Consider the following 23,835-nt stretch of genomic DNA (forward strand, 5'->3'; position numbering starts at 1 on the left):
TCCTGGCTGTATAATCTCTGAAAGGCTCCCGCCTTTTTTTCTCTCAGTAATCTTCCGCACAGAGAAAGGCGCCGTTCTATTAATCTCTCTTTGTGGCGGAAAAGTTATTTATGGAAATAGATACGTTCTGTACGCAGTGTTCAGCGAGGACGGCTATGCTGTTCAGTCAGGATTGTATAGCAAGCAAGAAAGAAAGGCAGAGATTTACAGCGGCGCAATGGACAAGCGGCCTGGATCCCACTATGGCATAGAACGTACATTTTTGTGGTCCATTTTGGCACATTGGAAAACTGACAGTCAGTGGGTCCTATTTTATAAATAGAATCCATTCACACTTGTCGGTCGTTCATTTTGTGAAGCAAAATGCTTCCATAGATAGCTGAGTTGACCATGCACCTGAACAGAGGGTGGTGGGGAGTTCAAGAGGTTGACAGCCGAGGGGAAAAAATTGTTTCTGTGCCTAGAGGTCCTTGAAGAGATGGCCCTAAAATCCTGCCTAATGGAAGGCGAGTGGTCAATGTACATACATTTATTGCCAATAAGTTCCAGCTTGCTGTGAGTGTGTTTTCAGTGAAGAGGGTTAATAATAGAATGTACAGTATATTGAACACCGCCCCCCCCAAAAAAAAATCCCCGTCCCAGCAGGATAAGCATGGCTACCCTTGCTTAATTTTATCCTAATTGCCCTGGTTTGGGCCAAATTTTAACATGACTTTTTAACTTTTTAGTCCACAGGAAAGAAAAGGCCACGCCAGTGACTTCACGAGCGCAACAGACCAACAACCCGTACGTGACAAAGACCGGCCTGACGCTGGTGAAGGAATGCTGCGGATTTACCTGCTCCATCATGTAACACAAATCTCAATGGTACTGACCCCCAAAGCCTCAGCACGGCCGCCCAGTAAAGCCTTACTCTGATTGGCCATTGGACATGAACGGTCACCGCCCTGCTGGGGGCCATGCTTCTGCCTTTACTTACATGTATCACAATGCTTGCGAAAGGGGAGGAGTTGGAAGCTGCACGATTTCTCGATTGTTGCCGAGATGACGAAGGAGGTTACTCTGTGTCCACTCACTAATCATTATTATTAAAGAAAACACGGGGTGAAAATAAACTGATGCGGTAAACAATTGTATCTATCCTACTAAAAATGGCTTTTTTAGATATCTCCCAGTTTTTTTTTTTGTTTTTAAATATTTTTTTTTTAGTTTTTAATATTACATTGAGTATGCCAGAACCAACAATCTATGAATTATTGACCCCTTTTAAAATCTCTTTTCCTGCTCTCAGAAGCCATTTACTGCCAGGAAAGTGTTTTATGACTGTAATTCCATATGAGGGCTTGTTCAAACTGCAGGCGTTTTCTGATTTTCCCCCCCGCGTGCAGTTTTTTAAAGTGAATGTTTACCGGTAAAAAAAAGAAAAAGTCAGATACTCACCTAAGGAGAGGGAAGGCTCGGTCCTAATGAGCCTTCCCCCTCCTCTCCCGGTGCCGCGCAGGATCCCCCGTGGCAGTATTCGACCAGTTCGGTCAAATACTGCCACTTCCGCATGCCGAAGGGAGCTTTCGGAAGCCTTCGGGAGCACTCGGGCTCCCGATGACGCGGCCGCTCCATACTACGCATGCGCGAGCGCCCTCTATGACGCGCTCGCGCGTACGTAGTATGGAGCGGCCCGTCTTCGGAAGCCCGAGTGCTCCCGAAGACCTCCGAAGTCCCTGCGGCGGCGGACGCGAACGGGGGAGCCAGCGCAGCACCGAGGGCACCGGGAGAGGAGAGGGAAGGCTCATTAGGACCGAGCCTTCCCTCTCCTTAGGTGAGTATCTGACTTTTTCTTTTTTTAAACGGTACCCATTGGCTTTAAATAGCCCCCCGACCGTGTGGACAATGATTGTCTATGAGAAAGTTCATATCAGCGCGTCATGTTGTGCGCTGTGCGGGCAGCAAAGCGCTGCATGGACCATTTTTCAATGGAAAGTATAGGAGAGACGCAAAACGCTTACAAAATCGCTTTGTGTAGCTATTGCGTTTGCACTTTTAAAAATAAATACATTGTATTTATTCTTTTCCGGGTCAAAGAGTTCACTTCCTGACTTGCATCAGGGAGTGAATTACAAAACCGCTCGGAAAAAACGCATAGAAAACCGCTAAGCACAAAAACGAATTGCCCACCCAAGCCCCGGGAATTAGGAAAATAAAAGCTGCCTCAAAGCCAGCCCAACGCGGACAGACACGCGAGCAGAATGCAATGTGCACAAGGCCTCAGTGAGGGTTTCGCTTTAGTTCAACCCAGGCAGAAACTGTCACTTGCATACCTGATTTTTAACTGTTTCAGGCAGAGGAAAAAGGAACACAGCATAGTTATTTGTGTGCTAGGCACTGTACATACACATGTCTATCTCATCATGTCACATGTCACCTTGTGTATTTTTCAAAGATGCCCTATTCCATGACCAATCTAAAGTATTAAAGTTCTTTGGTGGTTTAAAAAAACAAAAACCGACACTTACCTGCAGAGTCGGGACAATGTCCTCCAGCACCCAAGGCTGAGACACCAAAGTGCGCTCCTCCATCCCTCCACCCCAGCCATCACACACTGATTGCTATTAGACTAAGAGGCACCCCAGGGCCCCCAACACCTTAATCTGTAGTTATTTGGCTTGTAGTCACTGCCATGTATCTCCTTTTCTTATTTCTTTCTGCTTCAAACACAATTAGCAATGACAGCTGAATGGATTGTGCGCCCCCTCCTACACTGCGCCCTGAGGCTGGAGCCTCTCCAGCCTATGCCTCGGCCCGGCCCTGCTTACCTGGGGCTTCTATCAGCCCCCTGCAGCTGTCATGTCCCGCGTCGTCCTCCTACAATCCTCCTTTCCCGGAGGTAGGGTAATGGAAGCCTCTAACAAACATTTAAAGGGAACCCGAAGATATGAAGTCTGCCATATTTATTTCTTTTTAAACAGTACCAGTTGCCGGACTGTCCTGCTGATCCTGTAACTAGTTCTTTTAGCCATAGATCCTGAACAAGCATGCAGCAAATCAATCAGGTACTCTGACTCAGGTTTTACTGGATTAGCCATATGTTTGTTCCCGGGATTTGACTCAGACACTAATTATGCCCAATTATTAAAAGGACTATGAGGAAACTGGCATTGTTTAAAAGGAAATAAATATGGCAGCCTCCATATAACTCTCAGCTCTGGTTCCCTTTAAATGTAATTATGTGGAGGCTGCCATTTTATTTAATCCACTGAAATCTGAGTCAGAGCACCTGATCTGCTGCATGCTTGTTCAGGGTCTATGGCTAAAATATTAGAGTTACAAGATCAGGAGGACTGTCTGCAAGGCAATTGGTACTGTTTAAAAAAGAAATAAATATGGCTGCCTGCATATAACTCTCACCTCTGGTCCCCTTTAAATGTAAAAGGAAGAGGTAGAATGGATTTTTTTTTGTAATGAGCCACATCGTTAGCATGCATTTTTAATGTGCTATTTAGATTCCCTCAAGGCTAAAAAAAAAAAAAGTTGCTTGGTTCACTTTAAATGTTTGGAAAAGACGGCCTTATGTTTGCTAGTGTTATTTACTTTAACCAAACAAAGCACAACACATATGTAGCATAAAGGCTGCATTATCTCCGTTTTGGGTGGACTCAGTGACATGGCAGTGAGGCCTCTGCTCCATCTCCAACCAAGAAAATACAGGACACAGACCTGTGCAAACCTGTTAGTCAGAGGGCTCCTGGGAGGACTCACGAGAGTCCCGGCTGCAGCTCTAATGTGACATCACAATCTCTTCCTGTACGAAGCACACAGCTAATGTCCCCAAAGCACAACTTGATTTCAGTTTCCAGTAATCATGCAGAAAGGGGTGGAGCCTGCACAAATAGGCAACATGAATGACATCTGCCTAAAAAACCCTTACCTACCGTGAGAATATTGGGTGGTCTGTGGCTGCCAATGAATAAGCTCTGTGCTCTGACAATGCTGCAGAATGTTCTGTATCAGAGCTGCTCATAAATATCCTGATATCTGTGTTTGGTAAATGTTGGGGACTTTTTTCCTGTCTCATGAATACTCCAGTGATGAGATCTCTACACACTAAGTCACCCTTGCTAAATTCTTCTATGTCTTATGGCCCATACTCACGGGCTACATAAGTGGCCTGTCGCCAGCACACGTGAGCGTGTGCGCGACAGGCCAGCGACAGCTCGTCGCCAGCTCCCTCCGCGTACCCACGCGGAAGAGGGATCAGCTGTGCGACGGAAGCTGTCACCGACGTTCCTCCCCCCTCGCGCAAGCGCCGTCTATTTGCAATTATGTTGCTGTCGCTAGTCCGCATACTCACGCGGACTAGCGACAGTTGCGGCGGTAACTGTCGCCAGGCAATTGACCGCGGTAAATCGCCTGGCGACATCAGCGACGAGCGACGGTTCGGGATGCGCGGCGACAATTGTAGCCCGTGAGTATGGGCCATTAGAGACTGATCTTAATAACCTGGGATTCCAGCTCTGCACTCTCCACCCTACACATAACCCCTCATCTGTCAGCCTGCACTGTCCACCCCACACATAACCCCTCATCTGTCACCCTGCACTGCCCACCCTACACATAACCCCTCATCTGTCAGCCTGCTCTGTCCACCCTACACATAACCCCTCATCTGTCAGCCTGCACTGTCCACTCTACACATAACCCCTCATCTGTCAGCCTGCACTGTCCACCCTACACATAACCCCTCATCTGTCAGCCTGCACTGTCCACCCTACACATAACCCCTCATCTGTCAGCCTGCACTGTCCACTCTACACATAACCCCTCATCTGTCAGCCTGCACTGCCCACCTTACACATAAACCCTCATCTGTCAGCCTGCACTGCCCACCCTACACATAACCCCTCATCTGTCACCCTGCACTGCCCACCCTACACATAACCCCTCATCTGTCAGCCTGCTCTGTCCACCCTATACATAACCCCTCATCTGTCAGCCTGCACTGTCCACTCTACACATAACCCCTCATCTGTCAGCCTGCACTGTCCACCCTACACATAATCCCTCATCTGTCAGCCTGCAATGCCCACCCTACACATAACCCCTCATCTGTCAGCCTGCACTGTCCACCCTACACATAACCCCTCATCTGTCAGCCTGCACTGCCCACTCTACACATAATCCCTCATCTGTCAGCCTGCAATGCCCACCCTACACATAACCCCTTATCTGTCAGCCTGCACTGCCACCCCTACACATAACCCCTCATCTGTCAGCCTGTACTGCCCACCTTACACATAAACCCTCATCTGTTAGCCTGCACTGACCACTCTACACATAACCCCTCATCTGTCAGCCTGCACTGTCCACCCTACACATAACCCCTCATCTGTCAGCCTGCTCTGTCCACCCTACACATAACCCCTCATCTGTCAGCCTGCACTGCCCACCCTACACATAACCCCTCATCTGTCAGCCTGCACTGCCCACCCTACACATAACTCCTCATCTGTCAGCCTGCACTGCCCACCCTACACATAACCCCTCATCTGTCAGCCTGCACTGTCCACCCCACACATAACCCCTCATCTGTCACCCTGCACTGCCCACCCTACACATAACCCCTCATCTGTCAGCCTGCTCTGTCCACCCTACACATAACCCCTCATCTGTCAGCCTGCACTGTCCACTTTACACATAACCCCTCATCTGTCAGCCTGCACTGTCCACCCTACACATAACCCCTCATCTGTCAGCCTGCACTGCCCACCTTACACATAAACCCTCATCTGTCAGCCTGCACTTCCCACCCTACACATAACCCCTCATCTGTCACCCTGCACTGCCCACCCTACACATAACCCCTCATCTGTCAGCCTGCTCTGTCCACCCTATACATAACCCCTCATCTGTCAGCCTGCACTGTCCACTCTACACATAACCCCTCATCTGTCAGCCTGCACTGTCCACCCTACACATAACCCCTCATCTGTCAGCCTGCACTGCCCGCCCTACACATAAACCCTCATCTGTCAGCCTGCACTGCCCACTCTACACATAATCCCTCATCTGTCAGCCTGCACTGCCCACCCTACACATAACCCCTTATCTGTCAGCCTGCACTGCCACCCCTACACATAACCCCTCATCTGTCAGCCTGCACTGCCCACCTTACACATAAACCCTCATCTGTCAGCCTGCACTGTCCACTCTACACATAACCCCTCATCTGTCAGCCTGCACTGTCCACCCTACACATAACCCCTCATCTGTCAGCCTGCTCTGTCCACCCTACACATAACCCCTCATCTGTCAGCCTGCACTGCCCACCCTACACATAACCCCTCATCTGTTAGCCTGCACTGCCCACCCTACACATAACCCCTCATCTGTCAGCCTGCACTGCCCACCCTACACATAACTCCTCATCTGTCAGCCTGCACTGCCCACCCTACACATTACCCCTCATCTGTCAGCCTGCACTGCCCACCCTACACATAACCCCTCATCTGTCACCCTGCACTGCCCACCCTACACATAACTCCTCATCTGTCAGCCGGCACTGTCCACTCTACACATAACCCCTCATCTGTCAGCCTGCACTGCCCACCCTAAACATAACTCCTCATCTGTCAGCTTGTACTGTCCACTTTACACATAACCCCTCATCTGTCAGCCTGCACTGTCCACCCTACACATCATCCCTCATCTGTCAGCCTGCACTGTCCACTCTACACATCATCCCTCATCTGTCAGCCTGCACTGTCCACCCTACACATAATCCCTCATCTGTCACCCTGCATTGCCCACCCTACACATAACCCCTCATCTGTCAGCCTGCACTGTACACCCTACATATAACCCCTCATCTGTCAGCCTGCACTGTCCACCATACACATAACCCCTCATCTGTCAGCCTGCACTGCCCACCCTACACATAACTCCTCATTTGTCAGCCTGCACTGCCCACCCTACACATAACTCCTCATCTGTCAGCCTGCACTGCCCACTCTACACATAACCCCTCATCTGTCAGCCTGCACTGTCCACCCTACACATAACTCCTCATATGTCAGCCTGCACTGCCCACCCTACACATAACCCCTCATCTGTCAACCTGCACTGCCCACCCTACACATAACCTCTCATCTGTCAGCCTGCACTGCCCACTCTACACATAACCCCTCATCTGTCAGCCTGCACTGTCCACCCTACACATAACTCCTCATATGTCAGCCTGCACTGCCCACCCTACACATAACCCCTCATCTGTCAGCCTGCACTGTCCACCCTACACATAACCCCTCATCTGTCAGCCTGCACTGTCCACCATACACATAACCCCTCATCTGTCAGCCTGCACTGCCCACCCTACACATAACTCCTCATTTGTCAGCCTGCACTGCCCACCCTACACATAACTCCTCATCTGTCAGCCTGCACTTTCCACCCTACACATAACCACTCATCTGTCAGCCTGCACTGCCCACCCTACACATAACCCCTCATCTGTCAGCCTGCACTGCCCACCCTACACATAACCCCTCATCTGTCAACCTGCACTGCCCACCCTACACATAACCCCTCATCTGTCAGCCTGCACTGTCCACCCTACACATAACTCCTCATCTGTCAGCCTGCACTGTCCACCCTACATATAAACCCTCATCTGTCAGCCTGCACTGCCCACCCTACACATAACCCCTCATCTGTCAGCCTGCACTGCCCACCCTGCACATAACCCCTCATCTGTCAGCCTGCACTGCCCACCCTACACATAACCCCTCATCTGTCAGCCTGCACTGTCCACCCTACACATAACCCCTCATCTGTCAGCCTGCACTGCCCACCCTGCACATAACCCCTCATCTGTCAGTCTGCACTGCCCACCCTACACATAACCCCTCATCTGTCAGCCTGCACTGCCCACCCTACACATAACCCCTCATCTGTCAGCCTGCACTGTCCACCCTACATATAAACCCTCATCTGACAGCCTGCACTGCCCACCCTACACATAACCCCTCATCTGTCAGCCTGCTCTGTCCACCTTACACATAACCCCTCATCTGTCACCCTGCACTGCCACCCCTACACATAACCCCTCATCTGTCAGCCTGCACTGCCCACCCTACACATAAACCCTCATCTGTCAGCCTGCACTGCCCACTCTACACATAACCCCTCATCTGTCAGCCTGCACTGCCACTCTACACATAACCCCTCATCTGTCAGCCTGCACTGTCCACCCTACACATAACCCCTCATCTGTCAGCCTGCACTGTCCACCCTACACATAATCCCTCATCTGTCAGCCTGCACTGTCCACTCTACACATAACCCCTCATCTGTCAGCCTGCACTGCCCACCTTACACATAAACCCTCATCTGTTAGCCTGCACTGCCCACTCTACACATAATCCCTCATCTGTCAGCCTGCACTGCCCACTCTACACATAACCCCTCATCTGTCAGCCTGCACTGCCACTCTACACATAACCCCTCATCTGTCAGCCTGCACTGTCCACCCTACACATAACCCCTCATCTGTCAGCCTGCACTGTCCACCCTACACATAACCCCTCATCTGTCAGCCTGCACTGCCCACCTTACACATAAACCCTCATCTGTTAGCCTGCACTGTCCACCCTACACATAATCCCTCATCTGTCAGCCTGCACTGTCCACTCTACACATAATCCCTCATCTGTCAGCCTGTACTGCCCACCTTACACATAAACCCTCATCTGTTAGCCTGCACTGCCCACTCTACACATAATCCCTCATCTGTCAGCCTGCACTGTCCACCCTACACATAACCCCTCATCTGTCAGCCTGCTCTGTCCACCCTACACATAACCCCTCATCTGTCAGCCTGCACTGTCCACCCTACACATAACTCCTCATCTGTCAGCCTGCACTGTCCACCCTACATATAAACCCTCATCTGTCAGCCTGCACTGCCCACCCTACACATAACCCCTCATCTGTCAGCCTGCACTGCCCACCCTGCACATAACCCCTCATCTGTCAGCCTGCACTGCCCACTCTACACATAACCCCTCATCTGTCAGCCTGCACTGCCCACCTTACACATAAACCCTCATCTGTCAGCCTGCACTGCCCACCCTACACATAACCCCTCATCTGTCAGCCTGCACTGCCCACCCTGCACATAACCCCTCATCTGTCACCCTGCACTGCCCACCTTACACATAAACCCTCATCTGTTAGCCTGCACTGTCCACCCTACACATAATCCCTCATCTGTCAGCCTGCACTGTCCACTCTACACATAATCCCTCATCTGTCAGCCTGCACTGCCACTCTACACATAACTCCTCATCTCTCAGCCTGCACTGCCCACCCTACACATAACCCCTCATCTGTCAGCCTGCACTGCCCACCCTACACATAACCCCTCATCTGTCAGCCTGCACTGCCCACCCTACACATAACCCCTCATCTGTCAGCCTGCACTGCCCACCCTGCACATAACCCCTCATCTGTCACCCTGCACTGCCCACCTTACACATAAACCCTCATCTGTTAGCCTGCACTGTCCACCCTACACATAACCCCTCATCTGTCAGCCTGCACTGTCCACTCTACACATAATCCCTCATCTGTCAGCCTGCACTGCCACTCTACACATAACCCCTCATCTGTCAGCCTGCACTGCCCACTCTACACATAACCCCTCATCTGTCAGCCTGCACTGCCCACCTTACACATAAACCCTCATCTGTCAGCCTGCACTGCCCACCCTACACATAACCCCTCATCTGTCAGCCTGCACTGCCCACCCTGCACATAACCCCTCATCTGTCACCCTGCACTGCCCACCTTACACATAAACCCTCATCTGTTAGCCTGCACTGTCCACCCTACACATAATCCCTCATCTGTCAGCCTGCACTGTCCACTCTACACATAATCCCTCATCTGTCAGCCTGCACTGCCACTCTACACATAACTCCTCATCTCTCAGCCTGCACTGCCCACCCTACACATAACCCCTCATCTGTCAGCCTGCACTGCCCACCCTACACATAACCCCTCATCTGTCAGCCTGCACTGCCCACCCTACACATAACCCCTCATCTGTCAGCCTGCACTGCCCACCCTGCACATAACCCCTCATCTGTCACCCTGCACTGCCCACCTTACACATAAACCCTCATCTGTTAGCCTGCACTGTCCACCCTACACATAACCCCTCATCTGTCAGCCTGCACTGTCCACTCTACACATAATCCCTCATCTGTCAGCCTGCACTGCCACTCTACACATAACTCCTCATCTCTCAGCCTGCACTGTCCACCCTACACATAACCCCTCATCTGTCAGCCTGCACTGTCCACCCTACACATAAACCCTCATCTGTCAGCCTGCACTGTCCACCCTACACATAACCCCTCATCTGTCAGCCTGCACTGCCCACCCTACACATAACCCCTCATCTGTCAGCCTGCACTGTCCACCCTACACATAAACCCTCATCTGTCAGCCTGCACTGCCCACCCTACACATAACCCCTCATCTGTCACCCTGTACTGTCCACTCCACACATAACCCCTCATCTGTCAGCCTGCACTGTCCACTGTACACATAACCCCTCATCTGTCAGCCTGCACTGTCCACCCCACACATAACCCCTCATCTGTCAGCCTGCACTGTCCACCCTACACATAACCCCTCATCTGTCATATTCTGTTAATTAACTGTTTCCAAATCCACAAACAACCAATAAAATGCTAATTTAGAGGCAATTTCTGATAAGGTAACCTTTCCATCTTATCGATATTCCATTCACTATGATTGGATAGTCTATCAATCAATTAGGGATTGTTGACTTGTGTGTATCAGGCGATATGTTTAATGCTGGGCATACACGGCTCGTTTGCTCCTTAACAATCGAGCTGCTGATGGCTCGATTGATCATTTCCGACAGGTCCGATGACCCGGCGGATCGATATCCCGTTCGATCCCTGTGGGCGGACAATAGCGGGGAATCGAGCGGAAGATAAGGAGCACCCGCGGGGACGAGCGGGAATCGATCCGGCAGCTAATCGAGCCGCCGGGTCGACCCGTGTATCCCCAGCATTAGACACGAAATTGCCCAGAATACCAATAACAAATAGCTTGTTGCTCCATTTACATCATTCCTAAAATAACTAAATGTTTTTGTTGTTGTTGTGTAATCATAATGCTAATGGGAATTAGTACCACAGTAATCATAAACAAAATGGATGCCTTACCGCCCCATATTTCTTCCTTCTGCATTGTTGATTTGCAGACGACATCTGGCGCACCGCACAGTAGCAGTATTATCTGTATACTTCTGTATTTTTATAGAATGTGTTTTAGCTGTAGTTGTGTAGAACTATAAACAGTAAATATGGAGTCACTACCGCTCTGCGCTGTTGTCCTTTCTTTCTCAGCCACAATCAGAATCTTCCGTGTCACACAGAAAAATATATAAAAGTGAGTATTAAGCAATGAAGATTTGTAGATTCTGATGCATCTCAATAGTTTTATGTTCTAATGTAGGGGTGTCAAACTCAAATACAAAGTGGGGCAAAATTGAACATGGGGAACAAGTGGCGGCCAACCTCAATGTTTTGCGGTCCCCCTCACTCTCCTATACAGTTCCCTGGTGTCTAGTGCCCCCCCCCCCCCTCTCCTTTATACAGTTCCCTGGTGTGTAGAGCTTTTACCCTCCCTCCCTCACATAGCTTCCCTTATGATCTAGGGCTTCACCTCCAGTATAGCTTCCCTGGTGGGCCAAACATAATGCAAAGTGGGGAAACCACTTGCGGGCCAAATTGAATGGCTCTTCGGGCCAGATTTGGCCCACAGATCGGAGTTTGGCGTGTATGACCTAATGGCATTAGCCTGGTGGGTTTTAGTGAGTCTCTTTCTGCTGGAATGACAGAAGTTTGCTTCTGAGTGTAAAGGGAACCTCTGGACTCTTGCCCTTAGCTGTCTTCATCCGGTGCATGTCACGTGTGATAGGCCATAGATCATACTACCAATAACCCAGCATCCCACCAAACACTGGACTTTGTTCGCAAAGCTCCTATACCCATCACAGCTCAGCACACTCTGAGGCCATGCTGTTTCTTTGATTTTTTCTTTATGGTGCAGGAAGAGGGACAACAGTCCAGTGCAGACCAGCTTCCAGCAGGCAGGTTAAAGAGGGGAACAATACCAAGGTAATGCAGCACAGACGGCCTTAAAGAGAGTCTGAAGCGAGAATAAATCTCGCTTCAGACCTCATAGATAGCAGGGGCATGTGTGCCCCTGCTAAACCGCCGCTATCCCGCGGCTTAACGGGGGTCCCTTCACCCCCAAATCCCCTCCGTAAAGCGGGGGAGCGCTTCCACATTGGAGCAGGGCTAACCGCCTCAGCCCTGCCCCACGCGCGTCTGTCAGACGCGTATCTCCGCCTCTCCCCCTGCCCCTCTCAGTCTTCCTTCACTGAGAGGGGAGGGGGAGAGGCGGCGATGCGCGTCTGATAGACGCGACTGGAGGCAGGGCTGCAGCCTTTAGCCCTGCCTCCAGGAAGGGAAGATTTACGACCAAGACTACGACCAAGTCTTGTGGGGGTGGGTTTGGGGGTGAAGGGACCCCCGTTTAGCAGCGCGATAGCAGCGGTTTAGCAGGGGCACGCATGCCCCTGCTAACTATGAGCTCTGAAGCGAGATTTATTCTCACTTCAGACTCTCTTTAAAGCTGGATTGTCAGCCACAAAATCAAATTCCATTTACCCACTCCAGTGTGTTCATTATGCAGCCTGGAACATCACCCTGCATTGCAAGCACTCCAATCTAATCAGAAATGTTTCTGCTGTAATAAATCTTATCTCAGTCAGACTGGCTCTGTTTGGTACATTGCCAACGAGAAGGAAGCTTGTTATCGCCCCTCCCACATTCCTGCTTCTCACTGATTGGCTGAGGGCCGTTCAGTGTGAAACAAGGCTGAAATTTAATCTTGCTGTGCTCACATGTTCACATGTTTACAAAGAAAGCTAGCTATGACAGGACAGAGCAGATTCTAGGAGGAAAAACGTAAGGGAGAAAATGACATCAGTATTGGCTTCAGTCAGAGGGATTCCAAGATGGCAAATGCCTGAAACAGAATTCTCCTTATTTACTATATTAAATTCACTTAAATCAAACCGTGGACAGTACAACACATCTGTTATGCAAGTAGTGATATCTATCTATCTATATATCTAAATATCTATTTATTTTTCCTTACCTGGCATAGTATGGCTGACCCTGCTGCTATAATAAACAGGGTAGGCTTTGTGGGAGAGGAGGAGACACAAACTACTGCAGGGAAATCTCACCATTGTGGGAGGGAAGGAGACAATCTACTGCAGGGAGGTCTCACCATTGTAGGAGGGGGGGAAACACACGATAGAACGGTAGTGGAAATTCATAATTGTGTGAGGGGAGGAGACACAAACTACTGCAGGGAGATCTCACCATTGTGGGAGGGGAGCATGGGCGTAGGGCCCGTGGTCGCAACGGTCGCCTTGGCAACCGGGCCCGCCTCCTGAAGAGCCCCCAGGTGTTGAAATCCCTGCAGCGCACTGCGGAGACTGGCTCCCGGAGGCAGAGCAGGGCTATGGCAAGATGGCTGCCGAAGTCCTGCACTGGAGACTATTTGTCTCTCCAGTACAGGGCTTCGGGCGCCATCTTCCCGTAGCCCTGCACTCTGCCTGTCAGAACGGGAGAAACTGGCTGCAGGAGGATCGTCGCTGGAGGAGCTGCACGAGGGAGGCTGGCTGCACGTCGGGGAGCTCACGTCAGAGGCTGGCCAGGTGAGTGAATTTTTTTTTTATTTGTACAGGTTTATTTTCTGGTGAATGCTCCCACATTGCGATTATTTTCTGGGGAATGCCCCCACATTGCGATTATTTTCTGGTGAATGCTCCCCACATAGCGATTATTTTCTGGTGAATGCTCCCCACATAGCGATTATTTTCTGGTGAATGCTCCCCACATAGCGATTATTTTCTGGTGAATGCCCCCACATTGCGATTATTTTCTGGTGAATGCCCCCACATAACGATTATTTTCTGGTGAATGCCCCCCACATAGCGATTATTTTCTGGTGAATGCCCCCACATTGCGATTATTTTCTGGTGAATGCTCCCACATAGTGATTATTTTCTGGTGAATGCCCCCACATTGCGTTTATTTTCTGGTGAATGCCCCCACATTGCGATTATTTTCTGGTGAATGCTCCCCACATAGCGATTATTTTCTGGTGACTGCTCCCCACATAACGATTATTTTCTGGTGAATGCCCCCAGATTGCGATTATTTTCTGGTGACTGCTCCCCACATAGTGATTATTTTCTGGTGACTGCTCCCCACATAACGATTATTTTCTGGTGAATGCTCCCACATTGCGATTATTTTCTGGTGAATGCTCCCACATAGTGATTATTTTCTGGTGAATGCCCCCACATTGCGTTTATTTTCTGGTGAATGCCCCCACATTGCGATTATTTTCTTGTGAATGCTGCCCTCATAGCGATTATTTTCTGGTGAATGCCCCCACATTGCGATTATTTTCTGGTGAATGCCCCTACATTGCGATTATTTTCTGGTGAATGCTGCCCGCATAGCGATTATTTTCTGGTGAATGCTCCCACATAGTGATTATTTTATGGTGAATGCTACCACATAGTGATTATTTTCTGGTGAATGCCCCCACATTGCGATTATTTTCTGGTGAATGCTCCCCACATAGCGATTATTTTCTGGTGACTGCTCCCCACATAACGATTATTTTCTGGTGAATGCCCCCAGATTGCGATTATTTTCTGGTGACTGCTCCCCACATAGTGATTATTTTCTGGTGACTGCTCCCCACATAACGATTATTTTCTGGTGAATGCTCCCACATTGTGATTATTTTCTGGTGAATGCTCCCACATAGTGATTATTTTCTGGTGAATGCCCCCACATTGCGTTTATTTTCTGGTGAATGCCCCCACATTGCGATTATTTTCTTGTGAATGCTGCCCTCATAGCGATTATTTTCTGGTGAATGCCCCCACATTGCGATTATTTTCTGGTGAATGCCCCTACATTGCGATTATTTTCTGGTGAATGCTGCCCGCATAGCGATTATTTTCTGGTGAATGCTCCCACATAGTGATTATTTTATGGTGAATGCTACCACATAGTGATTATTTTATGGTGAATGCCCCCACATTACGTTTATTTTCTGGTGAATGCCCCCACATTGCGTTTATTTTCTGGTGAATGCTGCCCGCATAGCGATTATTTTCTGGTGAATGCTCCCACATTGCGATTATTTTCTGGTGAATGCCCCCACATTGCATTTATTTTCTGGTGAATGCCCCCACATTGCGTTTATTTTCTGGTGAATGCCCCCACATTGCGATTATTTTCTGGTGAATGCCCCCACATTGCGATTATTTTCTGGTGAATGCCTTCACATTGCGATTATTTTCTGGTGAATGCTGCTAGCATAGCGATTATTTTCTGGTGAATGCTCCCACATAGTGATTATTTTCTGGTGAATGCTCCCACATTACGTTTATTTTCTGGTGAATGCCCCCACATTGCGTTTATTTTCTGGTGAATGCTGCCCGCACAGCTATTATTTTCTGGTGAATGCCCCCACATTGCGTTTATTTTATGGTGAATGCTGCCCGTATAGCGATTCTTTTCTGGTGAATGCTCCCACATTGCGAATATTTTCTGGTGAATGCCCTCACATTGCGTTTATTTTCTGGTGAATGCCCCCACATTGCGTTTATTTTCTGGTGACTGCCTCCACATAGCGATTATTTTCTGGTGAATGCTGCGCACATAACGATTATTTTCTGGTGAATGCTGCGCACATAGCGATTATTTTCTGGTGAATGCCCCCACATAGCGATTGTTTTCTGGTGAATGCTGCACACATTGCAATTATTTTCTGGTGAATGCCCCCACATAGCGATTATTTTCTGGTGAATGCCCCCACATAGCGATTATTTTCTGGTGAATGCCCCCACATAGCGATTATTTTCTGGTGAATGCTGCGCACATAACAATTATTATCTGGTGAATGCTGCGCACATAATGATTATTTTCCCTCAGACTGGCATCTTGATACTAATTGCCCTATTTCCTCTGGGTGTTGCGTATGTTTGCAAACTGAACGTGGCACCCATGCTGCTGGAAAGCTGAATTGATATAGCCATGCCATGCACAGCTATAGGGATTCGGATATGTGTGTGCTTCGGGTGATGCGGGGGGGGGGGGCTGTTGTTGCCTGGAGGGGGGAGCTGTTGTTGCCGGGGGGGGGGGAACATCCAGATTCCGCATCGGAGCCCAGAGGTTTGTAGCTACGCCACTGGAGGGGAGGAGACACAAACTACTGCAGGGAGATGTCATTGTGGGAGGGGAGGAGACACAAACTACTGCAGGGAAATCTCACCATTGTGGGAGGGAGGAGACACAAACTACTGCAGGGACATCTCACCACTGTGGGAGGGAAGGAGACAATCTACTGCAGGGAGATCTCACCATTGTAGGAGGGGGAAAACACACGCTACAACGGTAGTGGAAATTCATAATTGTGTGAGGGGAGGAGACACAAACTACTGCAGGGACATCTCACCATTGTGGGAGGGAAGGAGACAATCTACTGCAGGGAGATCTCACCATTGTAGGAGGGGGGAAACACACAATACAACGGTAGTGAAAATTCATAATTGTGGAAGGGGAGGAGACACAAACTACTGCAGGGAGATGTCACAATTGTGGGAGGGGAGGAGACACAAACTACTGCAGGGAGATGTCACCATTGTGGGAGGGGAGGAGACACAAACTACTGCAGGAAGATCTCAACATTGTGGGAGGGGAGGAGACACAAACTACTGCAGGGAGATGTCACCATTGTGGGAGGGGAGGAGACACAAACGACTGAAGGGAAATCTCACCATTGTGGGAGGGGAGGAGACACAAACTACTGCAGGGAGATCTCACCATTGTGGGAAGGGAGGAGACACAAACTAATGCAGGGAGATGTCACCATTGTGGGGGGGGGGGGGGAGGAGACACAAACTACTGAAGGGAAATCTCACCATTGTGGGAGGGGAGGAGACCAAAACTACTGCAGGGAAATCTCACCATTATGGAAGGGGAGGAGACCAAAATTACTGCAGGGAAATCTCACCATTGTGGGAGGGGAGGAGACCAAAACTACTGCGGGGAAATCTCACCATTGTGGGAGGGAAGGAGACACAAACTACTGAGGGAGATCTCACCATTGTGGGAGGAGAGGAGACACAAACCACTGCAGGGAAATCTCACCATTGTGCAAGGTAGGGAGACACAAACTACTGAGGGAGATCTCACCATTGTGGGAGGAGAGGAGACACAGACTACTGCAGGGAGATATCACCATTGTGAGAGGAGAGGAGACACAAACTACTGAGGGAGATCTCACCATTGTGGGAGGAGAGGAGACACAAACCACTGCAGGAAAATCTCACAATTGTGAGAGGAGAGGAGACACAAACTACTGAGGGAGATCTCACCATTGTGGGAGGAGAGGAGACACAGACTACTGCAGGGAGATATCACCATTGTGAGAGGAGAGGAGACAAAAACTACTGCAGGGAAATCTCACCATTGTGGGAGGGAAGAAGACACAAACTACTGCAGGGAAATATCACCATTGTGAGAGGAGAGGAGACACAAACTACTGAGGGAGATCTCACCATTGTGGGAGGAGAGGAGACACAAACCACTGCAGGAAAATCTCACCATTGTGGGCGGGAAGGAGACACAAACTACTGTGGGAGATCTCACCATTGTGGGAGGAGAGGAGACACAGACTACTGCAGGGAGATATCACCATTGTGAGAGGAGAGGAGACACAAACTACTGAGGGAGATCTCATCATTGTGGGAGGAGAGGAGACACAAACCACTGCAGGGAAATATCACCATTGTGGGAGGGGAGGAGACACAAACCACTGCAGGGAAATATCACCATTGTGAGAGGGGAGGAGACACAAACTACTGCAGGGAATTCTCATGCAGTGGTTTTGTGAGATATGAAACACTGCAGGGAATATAACCATGGTATAAATGGAGGAGAATCAAACCACTGCAGGGAAGTTCACCATTAGGAATGCTCATTTGGCATTTCTGATCGGAACTCGAAAAATTGATTTCTGCAGAAATACCACATTACTGCAACTCGGTAATTTTATTCCACTCACCGAACTCGGAAGCATTGGACCAATCGGAGAATGCAGAGTTAACTTGGAAGTATTTGGCCAATCGGAGAATGCAAAAATCGGAAAACGGATTTCTGCAGAAATACCACATTACCACAACTCAGTCATTTTAGGTCAATGACAGAACTCGGAAGCACTGGACCAATCATAGAATGCAGAATCAACTCGGAAGTATTTGGCCAATCAGAGGATGACCAAATAAAAAATACTACTACGAAATGGGAATCTGAAATCCACTGAATCAGTAATCGGCATCGGCAGAAATCGCCATTTCCGACGATCCCTATTCACCATAATGAGAGAGGAAGTCACCCAGTTAGTACTGGGGCGGGGGGTACTGGGACTCCTCGCATGGAGGTGAGTATATAGTTAGTGCAGGTGTTAGGAATGAGTACAGTGCACAGGTTCCTGGCCTGATGCTGGCTTTAGTGCGGCTTCATTCTGCAGCTGTTTATCTGTCATCTATTCCTCTGATGTTCTTATCATTTTATCCTCTCCCAGGAGGGCGGCCTGTCTGCCCACAATGCAACCGCCACAGCAGGTGAGGCCAAGACGCCGTCATTTTCTGAGAAATTCAATTCTGCTACTGGCCAGGAGCTTTAATCTTCTTGTGACAAGGAAAGAAATGTCTGAGAATGTAACGCTGAGGGTGGCGGAGGAGATGAGTCATGCACAGAGAGCGCGCTGAATGTTAATCGGGATGGAGAATCTGTCTATAACTGCTTCGTGTGACACCTGAGAAAACTGCAAGCAACGCTGCAAAACTTCTCCCCGTTATACTGAGGAGGGAGGGATGTGAGTAGCCAATGGGGTGCAGGCAGGGGCGGATGTGTACTTTTTAACGCCCAAGGCCTACTATCACTAGCTGCCCCCGGACCGACAGCATCCTAAACTTCCACCCAACACGGCAGGGATTAGACTGTAGGCTTCTTTTAGGACAGTTAAAGGGACACAAGCAGGGGCGTAACAATAGACCCTGCAAGGGATGCAGTTGCAGGAGGGCCCAGAAGCTGCAGAGGGCCCCATGGAGGGAGAAGTTTCTTTCCCATGTCCTTAGAGACGGACAACTAAGGGCACGGAGAGAAAAAAACTTTCTGTTCTCTGAACAATTGTTCTAATGACTGCATCTGCTCAGCCACTGATAAGGAATCATACAAAGTATTGGAGACAAAGTTTTGTAGACAGTCCCCATTCAGTGTTCAACAGGGTCAAAGGGGGCTCCATCCAAAGTTTTGCAGGGGGGCCCAGCGAGTTCTAGTTACGCCACTGGAAGCCAGGAATAAAAATTCAGTTGTACTTTCCTGGGGCTCCTACCAGCCCCCTGCAGCCATTTCGTGCCCTCGCAGTCACTCACAGAGCCTACGGTCCCCCGCTGCCAGCTAGTTTCGTTTTCGCTGGCAGGTCCAAAAGGACTGGCCACGCGATTTTTTCTTCACGTTTGCAATAGCGTCCTGTGCCTGTGCAGGATGCTATTGAGGATGGGAACATGAAGAAGGATATGTGTGGCTAGGTCTGCAAAGGCGCAGAAAGCCCACCGACTCCTTGTCATCGAAAATGAAACTAGCTGGCGGCGGGGGACCGGAGGATCCATGAGTGACTGCGAGGGCACGGGACGGCTGAAGGGGGCTGGTAGAAGCCCCAGCAAATTATAATAGATTTTTTTATTCCAGGCTTAAGTGTCCCTTTAAGTGACATGATGGCAGAGATTAGCTTGTAAGCTACTTGGCGAGTGGCACATTGGATGAGTGACAGGCGGCTCAGAGATCACTGTAAGTGCCTGCTTGCTGCCACTTCCTCCCCTGAGTGCCAGATCTGGCTGTTGGTAGCCGCCCACTGCTATGTGCAACCTCTGTGTAGCAGGTTGGGCAGGCTAACTGCTACCTGCTACTCTACTGCCCACAACCCGCCTCTTGTTTTCCTGGTGCCCTAGGCCATGGCCGTTGTGGCCTTGCAGTTGCTGGAGAGATACGTAGAGTGCGCACTTCTCTTGCGCAGACTGGCCGCAACTCGCTGAAGTGACGGGACCCAGTACCGGAGCTGCAGAAGGCTGAAGACGGTGGCATGGGAGCAACCCGAGCTTATGGGGCTGGAGGAAGCCCCAGGTATGTATATAACTTTTATATTTCATCAGCTCTGGTACACTTTAACCATTCCTGCCGCCTGGACGTGATTGCCACGTCCAGGCGGCTGCAGACTTGCTGTTGCGTGCGTCTGTGTGCGCCCGTGCCGCCTCCGGTAGCCCGGAGATCAATGCATGGGAACATAGTTTCCTTTCATTGATATAAGTCCCTGGCAGAAAAACCGACGGCTTCTTATCAGAGGCCGCGGTCTTTCTGACAAAAAGAAAAAATAAGTTTCCCATCTTCTATAAGCTTCTTCGCTTCGCTTCGAGCACTTCGCTTCCAGGGCAGAAAAAAAAATCTCACTTTGGCCATCTTGTGGCCAAATGGTAAACCTTCATCTACATAAATTTTTTAATAAAATAAACCCACATTATTACATTGAAAATTAACTGTTTACCTCCCACACCAAACATTACCCAAATAAAATTTTTAATGAAAAAAAAAATTACAATAAAAAAAAAAACAAAACCATAAATAGTTACCTAAGGGTCTGAACTTTTTCTTAATATGCATGTTAAGAGAGTATATTGCGAACATTTTTTTTTTAAATTATAAGCTTGTAAATAGTGATGGACGCAAAAATGTAACTGTATTTCCAAATTAAAATATTAGCGCCATACATTGTGATAGGGACATAATTTAAATGGTGTAATAACCGAGACAAATGGGCAAATAAAATACATAGGTTTTAATTATGGTAACATGTATTATTTTAAAGCTATAATGGCTGAAAACTGAGAAATAATTAATTTTTTTCAATTTTTTTCTTAATATTCCTGTTAAAATGCATTTAGAAAAAAAAAAAATTCTTAGCAAAAATGTACCACCCAAAGAAAGCCTAATTGGTGGCGGAAAAAAACAAGATAAAGATCAATTCATTTTGATAAGTAGTGATAAAGTTATTGGCGAATGAATGGGAGGTGAAAATTGCTCTGATGCATAAAGTGAAAAATACCTGCAGGCTGGAGTGGTTAAGGAACACTACTGTGCTTGTTATTATTGGGGTATTGGGGACATGATGGCTGCACTTGCTATAGGAGGAACACTGCTGTACTTGTTACATTGGGGACATGATTGCTGCATTTGCTGTAGGAGGAACACTACAGTACTTGTTATATTGGGGGAATGATGGCTGCACTTGCTATAGGAGGGACGCTGCTACACTTGTTATATTGGGGGAATGATGGCTGCACTTGCTATAGGAGGAACACTGCTGTACTTGTTATATTGGGACATGATGGCTGAACTTGCTATAGGAGGGACACTGCTACACTTGTTATATTGGGGGAATGATGGCAGCACTTGCTATAGAAGGAACACTGCTGTACTTGTTATATTGGGACATGATGGCTGCACTTGCTATAGGAGGAACACTGCTGTACTTGTTATATTGGGGGAATGATGGCTGCACTTGCTATAGGAGGGACATTGCTGTACTTGTTATATTGGGGGAATGATGGCTGCACTTGCTATAGAAGGAACACTGCTGTACTTGTTATATTGGGGGAATGATGTCTGCACTTGCTATAGGAGGAACACTGCTGTACTTGTTATATTTGGTGAATGATGGCTGCACTTGCTATAGGAGGAACACTGCTGTACTTGTTACATTGGGGACATGATGGCTGCGTTTGCTATAGGAGGAACACTGCTGTACTTGTTATATTGGGGGGAATGATAGGTGCACTTGCTATAGGAGGGGCATTGCTGTACTTGTTATATTGGGGGAATGATGGCTGCACTTGCTATAGGAGGAACACTGCTGTACTTGTTATATTGGGGGAATGATGGCTGCGCTTGCTATAGGAGGAACACTGCTGTACTGTACTTGTTATATTGGGACATGATGGCTGCACTTGCTATAGGAGGAACACTGCTGTACTTGTTATATTGGGACATGATGGCTGCACTTGCTATAGGAGGGACACTGCTACATTTGTTATATTGGGGGAATGATGGCTGCACTTGCTATAAGAGGAACACTGCTGTACTTGTTATATTGGGGGAATGATGGCTGCACTTGCTATAGGAGGAACACTGCTGTACTTGTTATATTGGGGACATGATGGCTGCATTTGCTATAGGAGGAACGCTGCTGTACTTGTTACATTGGGGACATGATGGCTGCATTTGCTATAGGAGGGACACTGCTACACTTGTTATATTGGGGGAATGATGGCTGCACTTGCTATAGGAGGAACGCTGCTGTACTTGTTACATTGGGGACATGATGGCTGCACTTGCTATAGGAGGAACGCTGCTGTACTTGTTATATTGGGGACATGATGGCTGCACTTGCTATAGGAGGAACACTGCTGTACTTGTTATATTGGGGACATGATGGCTGCACTTGCTATAGGAGGAACACTGCTGTACTTGTTATATTGGGGACATGATGGCTGCACTTGCCGTAGGAGGAACACTGCTGTACTTGTTATATTGGGGACATGATGGCTGCACTTGCTATAATAGGAGGAACACTGCTGTACTTGTTATATTGGGAGAATGATGGCTGCACTTGCTATAGGAGGAACACTGCTGTACTTGTTATATTGGGGGAATGATGGCTGCACTTGCTATAGGAGGAACGCTGCTGTACTTGTTATATTGGGGGAATGATGGCTGCACTTGCTATAGGAGGAACACTGCTGTACTTGTTATATTGGGGGAATGATGGCTGCACTTGCTATAGGAGGGACACTGCTGTACTTGTTATATTGGGGGAATGATGGCTGCACTTGCTATAGGAGGAACACTGCTGTACTTGTTATATTGGGAGAATGATGGCTGCACTTGCTATAGGAGGAACACTGCTGTACTTGTTATATTGGGGGAATGATGGCTGCACTTGCTACAGGAGGAACACTGCTGTACTTGTTATATTGGGGGAATGATGGCTGCACTTGCTATAGGAGGAACGCTGCTGTACTTGTTATATTGGGGGAATGATGGCTGCACTTGCTATAGGAGGAACACTGCTGTACTTGTTATATTGGGGGAATGATGGCTGCACTTGCTATAGGAGGAACACTGCTGTACTTGTTATATTGGGGACATGATGGCTGCACTTGCTATGGGAGGAACACTGCTGTACTTGTTATATTGGGGACATGATGGCTGCACTTGCTATAGGAGGAACACTGCTGTACTTGTTATATTGGGAGAATGATGGCTGCACTTGCTATAGGAGGAACACTGCTGTACTTGTTATATTGGGGGAATGATGGCTGCACTTGCTATAGGAGGAACGCTGCTGTACTTGTTATATTGGGGGAATGATGGCTGCACTTGCTATAGGAGGAACACTGCTGTACTTGTTATATTGGGAGAATGATGGCTGCACTTGCTATAGGAGGAACACTGCTGTACTTGTTATATTGGGGGAATGATGGCTGCACTTGCTATAGGAGGAACGCTGCTGTACTTGTTATAT

The 23,835-nt window shown here is 48.7% G+C and overlaps 1 protein-coding gene across 2 annotated transcripts in view; it reads left to right on the top strand.

Annotated features, from left to right (window-relative positions):
* The window catches only part of LOC137542581 (bMERB domain-containing protein 1-like), a 42,720-nt gene extending 41,589 nt beyond the window's left edge, over positions 1-1,131 (top strand). For both annotated transcript variants that reach the window (XM_068264610.1, XM_068264611.1), the window contains one exon: positions 729-1,131. In XM_068264610.1, coding sequence (XP_068120711.1) covers positions 729-853 — 125 coding nt within the window. In that variant the 3' untranslated portion in view covers positions 854-1,131. The remainder of the gene's footprint in view (positions 1-728) is intronic.
* The last annotated feature ends 22,704 nt before the right edge of the window (positions 1,132-23,835 follow it).

The sequence above is a fragment of the Hyperolius riggenbachi genome, chromosome 12 (assembly GCF_040937935.1).
Source record: "Hyperolius riggenbachi isolate aHypRig1 chromosome 12, aHypRig1.pri, whole genome shotgun sequence".
Lineage (NCBI taxonomy): Eukaryota > Metazoa > Chordata > Amphibia > Anura > Hyperoliidae > Hyperolius > Hyperolius riggenbachi.